The sequence below is a fragment of the Scleropages formosus genome, chromosome 1 (genome assembly GCF_900964775.1).
Source record: "Scleropages formosus chromosome 1, fSclFor1.1, whole genome shotgun sequence".
NCBI classification, from domain to species: domain Eukaryota; kingdom Metazoa; phylum Chordata; class Actinopteri; order Osteoglossiformes; family Osteoglossidae; genus Scleropages; species Scleropages formosus.
This window is the reverse complement of record NC_041806.1, coordinates 35637909-35656942: the sequence shown is the minus strand read 5'-3', so window position 1 is coordinate 35656942 and position 19034 is coordinate 35637909. Positions and strand designations below refer to the sequence as shown.

General features: G+C 38.5%; 1 protein-coding gene across 2 annotated transcripts in view; it reads left to right on the top strand.

The window, feature by feature from the left end:
• Positions 1–19034, top strand: part of klhl29 (kelch like family member 29) — a 149149-nt gene that overhangs the window by 47624 nt on the left and 82491 nt on the right. For both annotated transcript variants that reach the window (XR_003798182.1, XM_029258266.1), the window contains exon 3: positions 1927–2250. Coding sequence is in view for 1 of the 2 variants with exons in the window: in XM_029258266.1 (XP_029114099.1) it covers positions 1969–2250 (282 nt within the window). In the remaining variant the exon portion in view is untranslated. The remainder of the gene's footprint in view (positions 1–1926; positions 2251–19034) is intronic.

The following is a 19034-nucleotide window of genomic DNA, read 5'->3' as shown; positions in this document are numbered from 1 at the left end:
AGAGGAATTCGGAAGATTTGGCATGTCCTTTACTGTACTGCGCATGAGCTGCAGCAATGTGAATAATGGGCGATCTTTCAACACACCGCAGTCTCGTTGGCTGCCGTGTAGTGTAATGTCGCTGTGTGCCACACCACCCGTCTTCAGGTGATCCAGGCCTGCTGGCTGAGCTTTTTGCAGCTTTGGTTGCAGAAATTCCAACACGTAGCCTTATGAAGTCGAGTTCAAGAAACTTCCAGTTGATTTTGTTACGTTTGCAGTGACTTTTTAGTTTTCTTTTCAGTGCCTTTTTTTTTTTTTGTTCAGCTCCGCCAGTGAAAATATATTGCAATGCATGTTGGCAGAAAGTGTTGACAAAGCTTGAATGTGACAACTTGGTGAAATACAGCAGTTGGGGGGGGAAGGGACACATATTACCACCCTTCTCTGTCTCTCACCCTCAGAAAAGGCACCAGCTATAGATTTGTTGTGCGAAGCGGTCTCTCCCTCCTTGTCCATCTGTTTGTCTTTGTCTTTCTGTGCATCTGTCTGTGTAATCCCCCAACGTATTTGCTAACACGCCTCCTCCGAGGGTGGCAGCTGCTGCTGTGAGGTGTGAGCGCTGACTGGCCGATACCCCGGCCATGTCGGAGAGGGGCTTCTTCTGTTACTTTAATCACGTTGCTGGCACTTCACCTGGAGACTGGTTCCCTCCAGTGTTCCACTCCAAATCGATGTAGATTGCGCACACACACACACACGGGAGCACCAATTATGAGTTTGCGTCTGTGTCAGGAGGCCTCTTCAACCATCAGGTTGTAGTTTTTCCTGCAGTCCCTCACATTTAAAGATGTTGGAGTGCATCTGCAGTTGTAGTGGCATTCATCGTCTTCAGCTTCTTCACTGTGAATAAAAATGTGTAGTATCCCTGGGGAAAACATTTTGTGGATAATCAGTATTGGAGTGTTTATTTCTTGTAGAATTTCCTGTAATGCACTTTCCGTGTTGGGTGCAGGGGACAACCATTTGCAGAATCTTAAAACTTTAGGTACATGTTTTTTTTTTTTTTTTTACCCCCATAATGCGGTGCATGAATTATTCAAGAATACTATTTGTAAGTACTTGTCTTGCTTAGAGTTTGCAAAATGGTTCGTTTGTTCATTCGCCGTAGATTTTCATACAGATATTTTTAGAAGCATCGACTGTGGAGAGCTGCGTTCATTTGGGCCACTTCACAGCGCCCTAAACTCCCTGACAACAGCAAAGTTCTTCTCCTTCTGCGAAGGCATTTGCTTTTGAGATCACAGTGTCAACACTGCTCTTTTGTGCTGTCCCCTTTGAGGGCATCCCTTTGTTACGCTGGTCCAGAATGCTGCACTGCATTTGAATGTGAAGAAGGGAATCTTATAAACGCTGTCACTTATCATTAAATGCAGCAGAGGTTCATATCAAGACTCCTAACTCAGATTTAATTTATAATAATAAATGCACATTTGTGTTCATGTAGCAATCTTTCATTTAGGATGTCTCACTGGTCTTCTGTAAATAGTCCATAGCACAGAAAAACATATTAAATGCATATTAGAAATGGCACTCTCACTTAGGAAGAGTTCTCCCTCCGTTTGTACAGTCCTCTCTGTCTCTAATGGTCTTCCTTGTTTTAAAAAGGCAATAAAAAGAGTACACAAATTAAATTTCTATGTAACATTCCAAAGAAAAATTGGAACACATTTAACACTGTTGCTTGCTCAATGCCCATCACATTCAGAAGCTGTAAAACGGGAATGCCACAAAATGGGTAAGAATCATTATAGTTTTTAACATTATTGCGCTTAATTTGCGTTGGCCAGAATGGCTGTGAATTATGTGCATGTTGACAGCCCCAGTTAACGTACTACGAGTGTACGCATGCTGATTTTCACCTTTTCTCCTCGACCCTTTTCTCAGGCTGACCCGAGTTCGCTTTGAGAAAGAGACAGTTCTTCGGATATGTCTCGACATCACAACCGGTTCGAGAGAGACTACCGAGGTGCGTGGGACAGAAGGGATCGCTGTGTGGGTCTCAACAACGGCCTCGGCAACAACTGCAACACAACAAACAGCTGCGGTGGGACTGGTGGGCCTCCCAGCAGTAACAACCGACCCGGGCTCCTCCCTCTTCCCGTCATCCCTTCGCTGCTCCCCACCCCGGCTACAGTCGCCGTGACCACCACCAGCAATGAGCTGGCCTGCAAACGCCTGGGATCTGGATCCAGCACACCCACTGCCAAGGTAAACTCCGAGGCCCTGCTCTCATACTGTATTCATGTCCTCCCTTCGCCTGTCACTGTGCAGAGAGGTGCTGCTCGAAACGCACAAAGCCATCTAAAACGTAACCTCATAAGTCAGTGAGACAGACACTTCTCGTCGCCTAAACTCTTTTTGCCATCTGCTGCTGCTCTCACTAACTCATCCACTGAATGTAATACTTTGAAAATATCTGAAAACAACAGCTACAATATTTAATTAATTTTCAAAGAGTGCAATGTGATTCTGGTTTTTTTTTTCCAGAAGGGATGTTAAGAGACTGAAATATGGATTAAATCATTTTGATGCCCTGTTGGATGCACACTCTTACTGTGTGTTCAGTGTCACATAAACATTTTCAGGGTGCATAGCTGCTTTAATGCATTTAATTGTTTCCAGATTAATTTTACACATTTTATGCTCTGAGAGTCAATGGAAGTTTCCTAAAAGCAGTATTTTAAATAGGCCCATAAAGTATGTATTGCTGAGGACGCTGATTTCTAATTTGATAATTGCGCAGAAAAAAACGGATTTTGCTTTGAGCTTTTTCCCCGCTACAAGCAAAACATCCACATTAATCGTGAGCATTCAATATCCTGCGCTGTGTTCCTCTGTCATCTGTCAAGAAAAACCCCCAAGTCACTGTCCCCTCTGTAGATGGATGTTATTTTCTGCAGCCTATCTTCACGAGCCATCTCCAGCAAAAAACTGACAGGCTGATTATTGATCCCGCTTGTGGAGAAGTCGCTCCACCTCTGCTAATATCACAAGATTTGAGAAGAAAAGATGGATGCTGCTTGAACTCAGTGCGTTTGTACCTGACTAAGTAAACACATTCTTTCATGCATTCATGTAGCTTTACGTATGGAAATATACACAGAGCAGCCTTGCGCATGCTCAATTTCACAGCAAAGTAAAAACATTAGGTATACCATCTGCCAAAAAATAAGGCCTGAAATGACCATAAAATGACAAATTGCATTAATTTTGGATTGGTGGTGGGCTATGTATTAGTCTGCACTTGGTTACAAAAATGTTCTCGTGTCTATTTGTGTACACTTTTCTAGTTTTATGGCTTTGTGAAAGATACATTTCTGCCCTTGGTTTTGAAGAGGCTATTTATGGTCCACTGATTAATAGCATTAAAAGCACTTGGGTGTTAATTTTATTTTTTTTTTTTAACCCCCCTTTTTTGTTTTTTTCTCTCTGACTGAAATGCATGCGACAGAACAGCAATCAGAATTATTTAGGTTATCCACAGTGTCGCCAACTGGTTCATTTACATATGTTTATCGAGTAATTTCATGTAATGGGGCATTGTATTTTTTACAGCACTGTAATAACAGTGCAATGGTTGCACACATTTTTCCCTTTATTTTTACTGTAGTTAAAGTGTGCATAGGTTTTTAGGGGAAGCATTAAGTGTTCCTTAATCTATAGTGTTAATATTATCATGTCGGAATTTCTCTCATATCCCATACAGAGGAAACAAAGTATTTATTTTGCAATATTAAATCTTTACTTCCTGAGAAATTCCCCTGCCTTAGCCAGTTTAATGGAGCATTGTGGCCTCACTTTTTAACAAGTGCTGAAGAATTTCTTTATCACAGAACCTTGTTTCACATATGTTGTAATTTCAAGTTTAGGAATGTCAAAATAACAGTCGGGCACAAAGTAATAGCAAGCATCATGTATTGCCTTTCAGTAAAACCTACCCCAGTTCATTGTCTGATCATCAAGTTCCAGGATGAGTTTCCTCTTAATTTGGGTTCATCAATGCACGAAATATATTAATCCAGGTATACTGTCCTTTTTTTCTAAATGTGTCCCGCTGTAGACTGGGAAAAGTCATTTGAATAGCGTGGTCCTATGAAACAAATGTCAATAAGAAAGACAACTTTTTCAGTTTGCGGCTAACTAAAACCCACTCTTTGTTACCGGACTAAAATACAAAAACACGTCTTAGGTTTAACTATCCCTTTGACAAGATTATTAGTTTTTGACCAAAATTATTCAATAAAAATCCAATAGTCAAGAGGGAACCTAAAAGAAAACTGCTAATTTGTATAAATAAGGTTTCCATATGGAGTTACAGTTATTCCTGTTTATATACTGCATGCGCAGCCCTCCGACAGTGGGTTCCCGTACAACAAGAAGCACAGCAATTCGGAGAAATATACACCTTTACGTCTTCCAATGGGCTTATCATTCAGTACAATGGCATTGTGGTCTGTCATTATACTCTTTTTCTGCAGGCATAGCATAAATGCAACAGATAGTACAACCATATGCGTCCAGTCAAGCCCACATGGGTGATTTCCGAAAACACAGGCCCGGTCCTGGTCCTGGTCCTGGTCTTGGTCATTGTCATTCAGTCATTCTATACAAAAAACAAAATAAACCTGGAATAAACACTTATAGCATGGGAGAACTACCTCCTGTCACACTGGGAATTTCAACCAGTCACAACCACCAAAAATGTCAGTCTAAAATTACAACAGAAATAGCAGATTTAACTGATTTACATGATGCTTTTCTCCAAAGCAGCATTAAAATGTTTAGTTTTACACATTTCTACATGTGGTTAATTTTTGTTGAAGTACTCAGTGGTAAGTAACTTGCTGAAGAGTGCTACAGAAGGAATGGGGATTTGAGCCTGCATCCGCTGAGAGTTCCTGCCACCTCTACACAGTGCCTCTCGCAGCAGAGTGTTCGCATGCTCTACAGAATGAAAGACATGGGCAGTGATCCTGTACATTTTAGTTCTTTATATCATAAACATTGTGAAGCAAATTGCCGAAATGTTCTCATTCAGAATGTACCTCATCTCACGTTCTATGCTGCATGGTGTCCTACGCTGGACATGTGGTTGCTGAGCATGAATGAATGATTGATTGAATCAATGAAAATATAAAATAAGTATAAAGTAGGAATGATCAGTTTTGTTACAAATATAGAATATACTGTAAGGCAAAAAAAAAACACTTTTGTTTAGATATTAATACAGTTTTTCTAATTTTAGGTGACATTTTTCTCTGGGAACCTGTTAGTTATTTGGGCGGCACGGTGGCACAGCAAGTAGCGCTGCTGTCTCACAGTGCGTGTGTGGTGTGAGAGGACAAGCATTAAATCCCTGCTCAGTCTCTGTGGGGTTTGCATGTTCTTCCCATGTCTGTGTGGGTTTCCTCCCACAGTCCAAAGACATGCTGTTCAGGTTCCCCCATAGTGTGTGAGTGACACAGAGAGAGTGTGTTCCACTGATGTATGGATGAGTGACCCATTGTAAGTAGTGTAACTAGCAGTGTAAGTCACCTTGGTGAATAAGGTGTGTGGGCTGATAACACTACAGAGAGTTCGTTGGAAGTTGCATTGGATAAAAGCATCTGCTAAATGAACAAATGTATTCATTTTTTCATCTATAAGAAACAGTCATTATTCCAATCCATCACAAAGGGAATTCACAGAAAATGGTGATTTTACTGAATGGATTAACCCTGTTATGTGAGGAATGGGTGCAATTTTTGTCTTGAAACATTTTGTAATGGCTATAATAGAAAGTATAGTGGAAGAAGTTTCTTATGTTTTATTTTATGGAATTATTTTTTCAGAAAATCTCAACACTTTAGAAAAGAATATATGTACCATCAAATCACTGTTGTGAGGACCTAATTACATTAGTAGTCATTTCCTTATCCGCGAGGTACAAATAATTTTATAGTTTGACATTTCTATTTAAATGTTTTCAGTATCCTAATACTGTGATCTTCTTTTTAAAACCAGTGCAAAAGAGTTAGTTATGATCAGCCTGTGTACTATTTCTGTAAACTGATATGGTTGTTGAAACATTAATAATTATGGGTGCATGACCACAAATGATATTTTAAAAAGGTGGGCACTTCATTCTATCAACATTTTAAGCGAATTAACAGTTTTCACTCTTATCACTTCAGGATATAAATAAGGGATAAGTACACAGTACTTCCTGGCAATTCATTTTTGTAAATTGTAAGGTTAGGGCCGTTGGTTGAACCTTTACTCTCAACAAGTAGAAATGTATAGACATCCAGAGAATAAACAAATATAGACAGAGAAATCATGTTGAGAAATTACAAATTTGCCATTCAACAGTGGATGCAGCTGTACATATTAAGTCCAAACCGTGTTTAGTTAAGATAAATCTATTTTTAATTCCTTAAATATAACATCATAACACATTTTTTTATTGTCTTTGTGAAGTATGTATTTATTTAACTTGCTTTTCTCCAGGGTGCCTTGCAATTTTATGTTTTATGCAATTTTATGTTTTTATGCTGAACTATTTGAAATTGTTTAACCAAGGTTACAACAAGGTCATTTTTTATAATGGAAACATCATAGTAAATATCTTGCTCAGGGTTGCTACAGCAGATGCTGGGTTTCAAACCAGAGCACCAAAAACCCAGCACCAAAATGTACCAATCAACATAATTACACACAAAATCTGTTTTACAATATTGAAAGTTACAGATAATTTTAGAAAACAAAGGGAGTTAATTTTTTATTCTCCATTTGTGCTGAATATGATGAAACATTGTTTTTGGGACTGGTCACTTCGCCAAAGTGCTTAGTGCAGCACACTATAATGCATACTGTGAACTTTTAATTGAGAAATCTTGTGATGCTTAAGGGGGGGTGTGGTGGCACAGCGGGCTCAGCCTGTGCCTACTCTCTGGTGAGTCTGGGGTTCAAGTCCTGCTTGGGGTGCCTTACGATGGACTGGTGTCCCGTCCTGGGTGTGTCCCCTTGCGTCTGGTGTTGCCGGGCTAGGCTCCGTCTTGCCACAACCCAAGTTGGGACAAGCGGTTGTAGACTGTGTGTGTGTTGTAGACAGTTATGATTAAGCAATGAGGGATTTTAAGTACTTTAGTGTTTCTAGAATGGCATGTGGTTAGGAAGGTACCAGAGGCAATATTACTGTAATATCTGTTTTCCACACATATACATAACAGTGAGACAGACAGATTTTATCAGCTTCTGTTTGTAGTACTAGTATTTCTTGAAGACATTTGTCTATGAATCAGCTGCTGTGTTATGGTTTTTTTTCATAGCTAATAATGCTTAATTGTGATACAAAGTCTGTCTGTGCTTTTTTATTATGTGGCGTACTCTGTGGTGAAATTATGCTTTTTATATCCTCTTGCATTTTGAGGTGTCAGAGATCAACATTATTTCTGTTGCTGGAAGGTTGCTGGTTTTCAACCCTTGTTCGTGAATGCAAATTGATGGTTTTAGACCATATTGAAAGTTAAAATCAGGAAGAAAGAAAAGCTCAAGATAAATTCTAGATTTTAACAAATGTTATGATTTGTGCAATATTTTTGATGGGAATGCACGTAGCGATACTGACTGTGCTGATAAATTTGGCAGTGTAGTTGATACGGTCTACTTTTGGTAAATATTTTTCAAACAATGCATGTTATAGCATGAGATCCATTACTTTTACACCAAAGTTCAGGAATATAGATTTTGTTTTGATTTCCCACTTGTGACAGGATTATACTACATCTTAGTGCATTTTGAAATGAAATGCATAAATTCAAGTGCAATGCTACAACTTCTATGACACAAGTAAAATATTAACACCTTGTGAAATTCTGTTCCTATTTCTAGCATTGTGTCCTTAATGCTGAAATTACTCTTTATATGTTGATTATTGAGAACTAGAACAGTCAGATTTTGTTCTCCCCTTTGTTCTTTACTTTTAATATAAGCCGTTTGGGGAAAGTGGGCGTGGTGGCACAGCAGTCTTGGCTGGGTCCCGCTGTGTGGTGGGTCTGGGATTTGAGTCCTGCTTGGGGTGCCTTGCGACGGACTAGCGTCCCTTCCTGGGTGTGTCCCCTCCCCCTCCAGCCTTGCGCCCTGTGTTGCCGGGTTAGGCTCTGATTTTTTCCTAAAGCAGGTCTTGTTTCTGCGAGTGTTATAGTGAATGTTTTATGAATGTAAAAAAAATGCAAAGATTTGGAAGTACAATTAACTAAAAGGAATTTATTTGTTCTCTGTAAATGATGCTGCTGATACTGAAGACCTTTCTAAGGATTGTACTTGAAGCAATATTATATTTTGTATTTTTTGCTGCTTCCTATTTTAGGTTAGAGTTTTCCAGGCTATTGTTACATTTTTATGAGTTGATTGTTAAGATTTGAGATTGCAAAAAAGAATATTAAACATTTTATGGAGTCTTTTTTTTTTTTGGTGCTTATAAAAATGGCAAGCAAGAATGATTCCAAATATTACCTATAGATAGACTATAGATAGTCTGGCCATTGTCTATCTATAGGTTATCTTTGCCAAATCTCAGGTAAACAAAAATACGCTTTCAGAAGTTTAATTTCTTTATATAATTTATAAGTATACATCACATCCCCAGTGCAAAATGTGATATAATTCCCACAATGTTTTTATTTATTTATTTTTAGTTGTGTGGTCAACATTTCAGTATATAGCACTGAAAAGATTGACCTACTGTATGTCTTTAGAATATATTTTAGTAAAACTAAAAAAAAGCAAAAATGATATGCAGACTGGGATACATTCAGTTACAACAGAAAGCATATTTCTGTTTACCAGAGATTTTAGCCGCAGTAACTTCAGATCCTGTCAAGACTTTGCAGTACTTATACTTCTTTTTTTAACCCACGGAAATTGTAAGGGAGAAATGGCTACTATGACATTGAATTGTAGAAGTGAAAGGACCAGCTGGTGGGCTGATTGCTCTCATTTCACTGGGGCTGGGGCTGAAAATCACCAAGTTCCATGGGTGCCCAGCACCCTTTGAGTAGAAGGATTGCACACATCCCTGGAAGAGGCACTGCAAATTCTGGCCCTCCCCAACCCAGATTGTTTGCTGCTGCCAGGTCTCCTTCCAGAAGCATCACACCTGCCTCCCTCGACAGAAGAGGCATTGCAGCCACCACCCGAGCCATTGCCAAAGCTCTTTGAGCAGAGGAACTGGCCCAGCCCAGAACACTCTGACCTGAAGAGATCTCCATCTCTACATTAAAGAGTTTGGGATGGAGAGTCTTGAGCTACAGCTTCTTTCAGCTGGATCTCTGGAAAAGCGTGTTCCTTGAACTATTGCCAGGTCATTTGCCCTGGCTGTGGGGCACATTCCCTGAGATTGGTTTCTCCAGCATTGGGCCATCTCAGCTAGCCTAACTTACTGATGTTTTAGCCAACAGCTAAAGCTCTTGGCAGGGCAATGTACCTGCCCAAAAAAGAGATTCGGGGTCCTAGCCTGGTTTTTGTATGATCCAGGATGGTTCAGAAACCTCCCCTGAGCTTGCTTGCCTGGAGCTTACTGTTTGCGGCAGGCTTAGAGGAACAAGGCTTCTACTTGTTCTGAATGCCTTATCCCAGAAGGTGTTATTTCAGACGGAGTCACTTAACACATAGGTTCTGAGTGGTCATGAGATATATATATATGTATGTATTCTTATTGTGTGGCTGAGTGAATGAGTGTGTGTGATTGCCCTGAAATCTTGTCCAAGTCACTGCCTCACACAGTTTGTTGCTTGGATAGGCTCTGGACCACCGAGACCCTGCGTGTCACAATTGCCTATTGATTATCCATGATTGGATGTGTTTTTCACATTTAAGTGCTACGTTGTTGTTTGTTGTAGAGCATTTAATTTGCACTTTATTTTACAGTGTTTACTCTAGGTAAGGTAGAACAGATCTCTTCCTCGGTGTAGTTACTGAAGAGCCTCTTTGGTGGATTGAGGCTGACTTATGACTTAACCAGTGTTGTGTTTTGTATCAGCGGAAAAAAAAAAATGCACACAGCCTGGTCATCAGGATTGCCATTGAGTTTTGTAGCTCTGGCACATAATTTGCAGCCTTCTCTTATGGGACGTATAGCTTAATGTCAGCCATGGTGACTGGTTACTTTTTAAGTGGTACCTACAGACCTCAGGTGCCTGTGGGTTGCTGGTTTCCAGCACTGAGAGGCGCCGGGCTCCCGGTGCGGGAAAGAAATACAAGTTGGCAGGAGTGTGAATTGGAAGAGCACATGCCAACTGGCCTCTGCTTCCTGGAATTTAAGGTGCGGTGTTACGGACAGTCTAATGCAGAGCTGGAGACGTCTGATACAGTATTGGATTTTTGTGAAATCTAGGGGAGAAAAGGGGGTTTAAACAGTATAAATAAATGCATTACCGAATAGCAATTACATTACAGTTACATTACAGTGCAGTGTTTCACAATATATTAATTTAATGTAGGTAAACAGATTGCCATATAGGGTTAGTCTAACTTAATTAATCTTGAATTCTGAAGACATGTTTTTAACAAAATAAAGTAATAAGCCAATTTGCATTTTATCACTATGGTAACCTAAAAACCATTACACTTTCTGAAAATTATATCCCATTTACTGATTTGCCTAAAGAATTAGCAAGTTTGTTTGACCCATTAATCTGACCTTTTAAACCTGAATTTGTAGCACACTGTCAAAGGTTTCAGATGGATGCACATATATTTGTTTGTAGCTCCAATAAATGAAAATAAATGCTCTTTTTTTTCCAGCTATATTTTTTCTTTATTAGTGTCTTGGACAAATGTTACCTTCATAATGCCTTCTTGTCGTTTTCATACTATACACAGGAGTATAAATATCACTTCTGACAGTGACTTTGTGCTAATACAATAATGAAATGACATTTTCAATGGACGTTTTAGAGTAGATGTGTGTTTGAGAAACATGTTTTTTGCAGGAAAAATCATTTTTAAAAAATGTTATGAATTTAGACAAAATAATTGCTACCGAAGGTTACGGGAACATCTACTATTAAATCCAAAAACAAATGACAATGCCAGGGTTGTCTGAGAAGCATTTGTTGTTCCTTCCGATTGTAAAGCGCTGTACCAAATGAGGAAAGTAATTGCTTTTTTAAAATTAAAAGTTTGAACTGTTTGTCTCACAAAAAATAAACTTGCTGTATGTTTATCGTTGTAACTTAGAGAAATTACTGTGACTTATAAGCAATTTCCCCCACTCATTAGGCAGAAAGAACCTCCTAACACAACTGAGGGAGTTTGTGAAAATATGAAAGGTTTGCAGTATCGTGTGTTTGTTTGAAGACATTTGAGTCCAAATAAGGGGTTCTACTTATTTTCAGGTTTCAGCAGCTTAGATTAGATAAGATTCATCTGTCTCGAGAATTAATTGTGTAAGATCTGCACTTCTGATTTCCCCAGGACAACTGCTCATGGTATTCGATTACTGGTAGTATTTCCGTCACCCATAAATATCAGCCAAGTTTATGAGTCATATCTCAGTTGAGATCAAGGGAAAATGAACAGCCCAGTGTCCTCACAAGTGTTTCTCATAATTTTTGGGGGGCTTATATAATTAATTATTTATTAGAACATCACGGAAGTATGTTTTATTCACACTTGAGCAGGCATATACAATATTCTTAGCACTGTATCTTACTCTGCTGTTTGCTTTACAAAAAACAATACAGTAAAAACTAATATACAGTTTAATTTGTTCTCATTATCTTGACTTATGGTTCTAGTTGGGCAGCTGATATGAGGGATCTAGGGAAATGCCTTTTGTAACATCACATGTAAAGTTTTCTCTAGGATTTTCCCTTTTTCCTTTTACTTCCCTTGGTTTTCTTTGTGTCTCCTGGCACCCAGGGTTCCTCGATTTTCCATTTTACAAATTGGTCAAATTAAACACATTTTCTTTTGCAATATGGTCGGTTGCTATCTTTGTGGAATCCTTCAGCCGGTGGAAAATTTAGATTATTTGGTAAAGTATTATGCTGTTTTGCTTTATTTACTGTTATTGTGCATCAGCTCTTCAGAAAATGTAGCTTGAACCATTATAATAGTTTGTTTTCTTTTAAAGAATTTAAGTACACAGTTTAATCATCCAGCTGATGCTTTGCTCTAAAACAGTTTAGTGTTACTACTTACAGTTACTTATCTGTTTATAGAGGTGTGCAGTTTTTTACTGAATCACTTCAGGGTAGGTACCTTTCTCGATGGTACAACAGCAGTTTGGCAGCTCAAACCACTACTCCACCTGCAGCCCCATATACAGGACGTCCACACATGAGTGTAGTGTCATTCAGTGAAAGCTTTCGTCAAGGCTGGTACGTCAAAAAGTGTTGATCTTTATACTACGACTTTTGGCAATTCAGTTTGCCTTCAGAAAAACCTTCTGTTCATCCTGGCTTCAAGAGCTTCAGCGCCCGCACCTTCCTAACCTCAACTCCATGTGTGATTTTGGCTTGAATGTAAAATAAATGAAATGCCTACCGAAAATCCAATTAAGAGACATAAAATGGTTAGTCTTTTGTTAAGTTACGTAGCGATATGGACAGCGGCGCGTATGTATCTGTGTGGTGTAAGGTAACTATCGAAAGGCTGTTGCCGATAGCAAGGCTTCCCCTCCCTGTCTCTGGGTTGTTAGGTTTTTCCTGCGTTTCTCTGCGAGTGTATCGGGAGGTCCAGCCTTCTGCCGTGTCCCAAACACACACTCTTTCCATTGATTGCGGGTCCTAATTGCCGGTCCAGTGGGTGTGTGCTCATAGATGTGCAGGTTTCACCGCGACGGCCCAGTGTCTGGCCAGCTTTGTGGGGGAGGGGTCTCTGGCGACAGCAGTCTTTGGCTTGCACCATGTGATTACCGGGTAGGCTCCGGTTTGCTGCTCGCTAAGTGCTACGAGCACCCAGCTCTCCAGTGCTGTTGCTGCTGTGAGGTGGACCACTTGTCATCCATTTGCTTCCGTCTTGGCATTTACTGAATACAGCCTGCAGATTAGACTCACTCACCGCTGTGGCATTGGAACATGTTTTTATTTGGGGCCCAATGGAGCTGGTGTGCTGAGTTTGGGCATGTCATTGATAATGGTATAAGGTGTGAATCAAACATGATTGTTTTTTTGTTTTTAATTGAGGCTTTTATGGCAGATTAAGCTTTCAAAAATGTATTTCCTGACCTGTGATATTTTTTTTCTCCCCCAACTGTTTCCCAGTGTACGCTCATGCGCGGGGAAATTGGATCACACAGTGAAAGAGGGCCGGGACCTGGCACCTGTATCACAACAACACTAACCGTAAAAGGATTTCTCAGTTGTCGTGCCAAGAAAAGTGATTATCAGAAGAAGGGCATTAGAGCTACAGACAGGTTGGTCTCAAAGGGATACTCCTAACTGGAGACTGCTGTTGAGCTCAGGCTGCTCGTGTTCACGGAGCCAGTGCTTGCCATGGCATCAGAACGCCTAGCAGCACATCCCCATTCATTTCGTTTTCAGTCTGTCATGTCATGTTTATGGTAAGGCCATAACCTTTGTCCATCTCAGGGTAAAACATTCGCTGGCAAAAGCAGTGGTGACAAAGTATGATTCACTATAATCAGGCGTCTGTATTCAAAGCCCTTTGTTTGTTTTAAAATTGACTCTTTTTTTTTTTTTTTTAACTTGGAGTTGCATCTCTTTAGAGAAGCGCATCTGCTAAATGGATAAGTTTAAATGTTTTCTGCTCTAGCAAACAACAATTTTGTCAGTGGTGAATTATAATTGCTTTTGTTTTAACCGTTGTCCTGCAGTGCTTTGTATAAAATAAAGATGCTAGTTTCTTTAAGTAGACTTCGACAAATTCTGTGACCCTAGTCGCTGACATATACAACAAGGAAGCTTCAAATTTTATGATATTTTTATCGATGCTTTGCAAGACTATAATGTCAGGGTGAATGTGAAAGACATACATCATATCCAAATGTCACTGCAGGGGAAATAGTTTTTTTTTTTAACAAGAATTACGTTTGTGCTGAACTTTAGAAGAAATCAAACTTAACAATGTAAACCTTTAAATGCATAATATAAATTTACAAGTTAATGATCAGTTATTTGTTTTTAAAATTGCTTTTCCTTATTTCTGATAATTCCAGTTGTTTGGCAATTCAAAATGCCCGTGGCCCTTTTTTCCCACTCTCTTTCTTCTTTGAAATATACTTTTATACAAACATTATTGTTGCTGTTACTGTCACCACTTATTTTTTTCAATTCTTGCCAGATTGCATTTGACATTTTTTTTTATGAGTTATTAAAGTTTCATCCTAATGTCAGGCAGGTTGTTTTATTTTTAGTCATCTGTTACTTTTGGTTTTATATGATTGGTCTTTTTCTGCAAAATTAGGTTACATGCTTCAGAGTTGAAAGAAATGTGCCTTTCAAGGTAGTTGAATTGGATGAAGCATTGAATGCTGGTACTTTTCATTCTAGGTTCTTCCTGCTGGGAGAATTTTGGTCGCAGTTGATGTAAGCCATTGTTAAAAGAGCTGAATCACACTTTCTCAGGTCATTTTTAACAATGGACCATGGGTAACTGGAATAATACATCTCTTTTGATATGCCCTTTAAAATCTGTTGTTTTTGCCTCCTCATTAATGTCTTACTAATTACATTCTTTTTTTCATGTTAATACCTTATTTAGTATTTTGCACCAAAAGATATAATTTTCATTGATAAATATTCTGAATATTTTCAGTGATTTAGAGTCATTGAATCTGTTACACTGTTTCATTTTGGATGAATTTTTTTGTATAAAATCAGATGATGACGTTTCAAAAATCATGCCATTCTTCAGTCTTTTTAGTCATTTTTGGTAGGATTATAAAGGCATGGTTCAAAAACTGGAGTAGTGACTTAAGAAAAATGACTACATTTGTAACTTCATGATTTTTGCAGTGCATCCATACTTTATTCAGAGGTTGATTAGAACCCACAGCCCAGGAGCTTGGAAGCACCAGTGTAACTTGCTGCACCACAGGGCACATTCAGTGACACAGAAATTCTGTGTGTTGTGTGACCCTGTTCATCTATTTCTCTGACGCACAACTTAATCTAACTTTACTTGATGGTAGACCCACGTGTCTCTTGTAGTCGGGTCTTTTTAAAAACATGTTTATTGCTTATGACGTTTCCTTAATACAAGTGGTATATTTTACCTTTGCCGCTGCATAAACAGAATTTTAGCATTGATTACTTATCTTGTTTAAGCAAGAAGGGTACAGGGAGCAAAGCTTGGTGCCAGCTAAATGTGATTTTCTTCTTTCCTGTGACAGAAAATCAATTGACAATGTTCAAGACTCAAATCCGACAGCTCAATAAGCTTTTGGTACAGGTCTGGCAGTTGATAATATTGCATATTGTTTATGGAGCTGTACAGAGCTAGTGCTGTAATTGACTGTACAGATTGCAGGTGAATCAGACTATTGACGTGCTCTCCGAACAAAATGCTTTTCTTTAGATGTCCCCCTGAAATTTTATGTCTGTTTGTAATTGTAAAATCCATTTGTTATCAGATATTTGTAGTCAAATAACTGGAAAGATACTGGAAATATGCTCAAATTGTTTTAAAATATCTGGAAAACCTAAATGTTTAATGACTAAGTAATTTATTGGAGACAGTGGTGGGCTGTGTTTAGAATTAAGATAACTTTTTATACACTACATAATGCTTAATCACAATTTACCTTACGATACATCAGTATAATGATATATGGAGCTGGCTTAGATTTTCCAAAAATGTGTTCCTAAGCAGATACTCAATTGTCTTAGAACAGTTTAGAACCAGACTAAACAAGACCAGACATGAATATCTCGATGCCCCAGTATAAAACTCAACATTTAGTGTTGTTGTTCTGTATTAAACAAGTGCTTTGTTACGTTTTAAAATTTAGTTGCACTACTTGGTTTGAATTCTTTGGGAAATTTCTCCAGTGACCGTTGCATTGCACATGGATAGATGTGCCCTTTGCAGCTGATATAATTGCAAGCCGATACCTTTGATGATTTTGTTTCCTATCTTTTTAGGATAATTTCAAACAATTAAAGGTTTCATTAAAAATATGAAGGCTGCTCACACCTCATTTTAACTTACTCTGTTGGTGTTTATACTACTTTCAGATGATAGCTAAAAGCATCTTCTCTGTTTTTGGTCTGGTTTCATGTGCACTGGATTCTTTGTGCTGGAAAAAATGTTCAAAATGGTTTCCACTGTTGTAGAATACCTTTTATTTAGATGCACATCTTTTTTCATTTTGGAAGCTCTTCCTTTATTGTTATTGCTTGTAAAAAACATGCACGTTGTAATAATAATCTCAGTAACATATTATGATTATATATGTAATCTCATAATCTAGGTTAATAGAGACTAGATCAGGAAATCATTTTGCCATTTAGCACTAAAGGTGGGAAACTGGACTTTGGGGTTGGAAATTGAATTATGCCATAACGAACTTATTTTCCTTGGAGACCTTTTATGTAGAGGAGTATAATAATAAAGTTAAATGATGAACTTTGCATCAACTCAACCACTGCTGCCTATGACTTGGTACAAAGTTGATGTTTTAGTGAAAACTCCATTTGAGGAGCAAACACAGCTAGCTAACCCTTGGCTCACTGTACCCAATGAGTTTTGTTCCAAGGTGCACATACAACATGTGCGGGATTCTAAGACTTTATTGCACTGTCCACATGCATACTGCTGCAATTCATACACAAGACCCTGTTGAATAATCAGCATGCTGGCACTGTCCGTGTTGTCCTGTTTGAACCAGATGTTGTTTGGCCTCTGTATTCCCACGAGCATGATGGTGGTGTGTGAACTGTTCTCCAAAGTTTCTGGAACTGAAAAAAATTACGTCTTATTTTTTTTAAAAAGTCCTTAATGCGCTACAGTATAAATAGAGTGTTTCAAGGTTATTCTGGTTATAAAGGAGTTTAAGCACATTGCATCATTATTAAATGTGGTTATGACTTGTTTTAAACAGGTGACTTTTAGAAGCATTTTACTGTGTTAATTTTTCTTACTGAAATAAGGTGTAATTTTGGCCCTCAAGTAATTTGCCTTAGGCTACAAATCCAGCATGTCCCACATATTCCACAGTTCGCAGTGTGTTCTGCATATTCACCGCCAGGCCTAAATGTTGGTGCAAAAGGGCAAATGCTGAGTCAGAATTTTCTAGTTGCAAGGGTTTATTATGTGTTCAGTTCAATAGCTTAAACATTCGTCAGCTGCTCACCTGTTTCGAAGATGAGATGGAAGCTTTACTCCTCTGTCAAATATAATTATAAGTTGAAAGGTGACGGTTAAGATTACTTACAGTGCACCAAACACATGTGTTTTGAGTTTGCAATGTATTCTTTCTCTTTGGACTTGTTTTACTGCAATTCCTGCTTATTCAGTTCATGGTAAAATACAGAGTGATATTAAAATATCTAATATTATACAGACATGTTTATAGGTGCAGAGTCGCATGGGTGTTACAGTCTGCTTCTGCTGTCTCCTCAGAGGTCATGGCTTAAAAAAGATAGCTGAGAAATTGTGTTTTCAGATTTTTTTTCTGACTACAGGAAATACATTTGATACAGCATGATAATGTTCCAGTCTCACCATTCACCATGATAATAATCTAAATGCAAAACAAATTCACACCGTATTCTAGCTGCACGCTGTTTTTATTGGGAGACAGCTTGAAAGGTTAGGGATGTAAAAATGGAAATGTCCTGGTTCGTGATTTGGGTTAAATAGCTATAGTTGCCCTTCCTGCTAACCAGAATCTGAGAAAAAGCTGTCTTGAGAGGCTGCAAATAGCACATCAGAGTAAATGGTAAAATGTTATAACTGGATGATGGATGTTTCCTATTCAAACTTTCCCAGATATAGTTTGCTAAGAAAGCTCCCCAATTAACCATTTTTCTATCTCTCCATTCCTTGTGAAAAAATAACAAAAAGAAAAAGACTAACTTTGCATTTTAATAGAATGTCCTGTATAAATTAATTTTTATGCAGTGATTGATGGAGACCTTTTCAAATTACCGTATTTTTTAAAGTGCAATACTAGTTTGTAAAACTGTTGTATAGCCATGGATTTACCAGAGAAGATTGATCACCATTTAAGTGGGATGCAATACGTTTATATGATGTTATATATTGAGTATGTTGGACTCCTGCAGGTTCCTTTCTGTTTGCTTTTGATTTGAGCTGGAATGACCTGTATTACTGATAATTAGAAGAAATATTGGAAACACTGAAAACATTTCAGTGCTTGTGACATCATCATGGAAAAAATAGTCTGAATATAAGAGAGTTACTTAGTGACAGAAAAGTATGTGCGTTGTCATTGATCATGTATGTTTTTATGTATTAGAGCAGTAAGATTATGACGCACCATGCTAAAGCGTCAAAGTGAATATTGTAATCTCTAAAGGTGTTTGGACATAATCACCACAGCCATGGATGCCCCACTTTCAAGGCACAACTATCCATAGAGTCGTCATGAGTCGACATTGACTCGATGGCACCTATCAGCAACAAAGGTGTTAGGTATAGTCATTTAGCTGTAACTCCATTTACAGGATTGCATGGCTTGCCTGTCCCTTATTGATTTTTATTAAATTCATACTCTTACTATTTTTACTAAACTGAAGTTTCGCTGAAACAGAGTGGTTTAATTTAATGTAAGCTGCTAATTATTAACTTGCCCTTTAGTTGCCTTGTTGTTAACAACCTTAATTGTCAGTGAAGTATGTGCTTAACACTTCATGACTGTATGGTCACCACCCGTAGTTGTGGTTCATGGAAGCTTGTCTGTTTGATTAGTCCACAAGTTTTGGTTGTGAATAACGAATGACACCCACTGTGATGCAGCCCACCTGTAAGCCTTATAAGAAAGTGTGCAATTTTGGTGGGAAGAGCCTCCCCATTCCTCA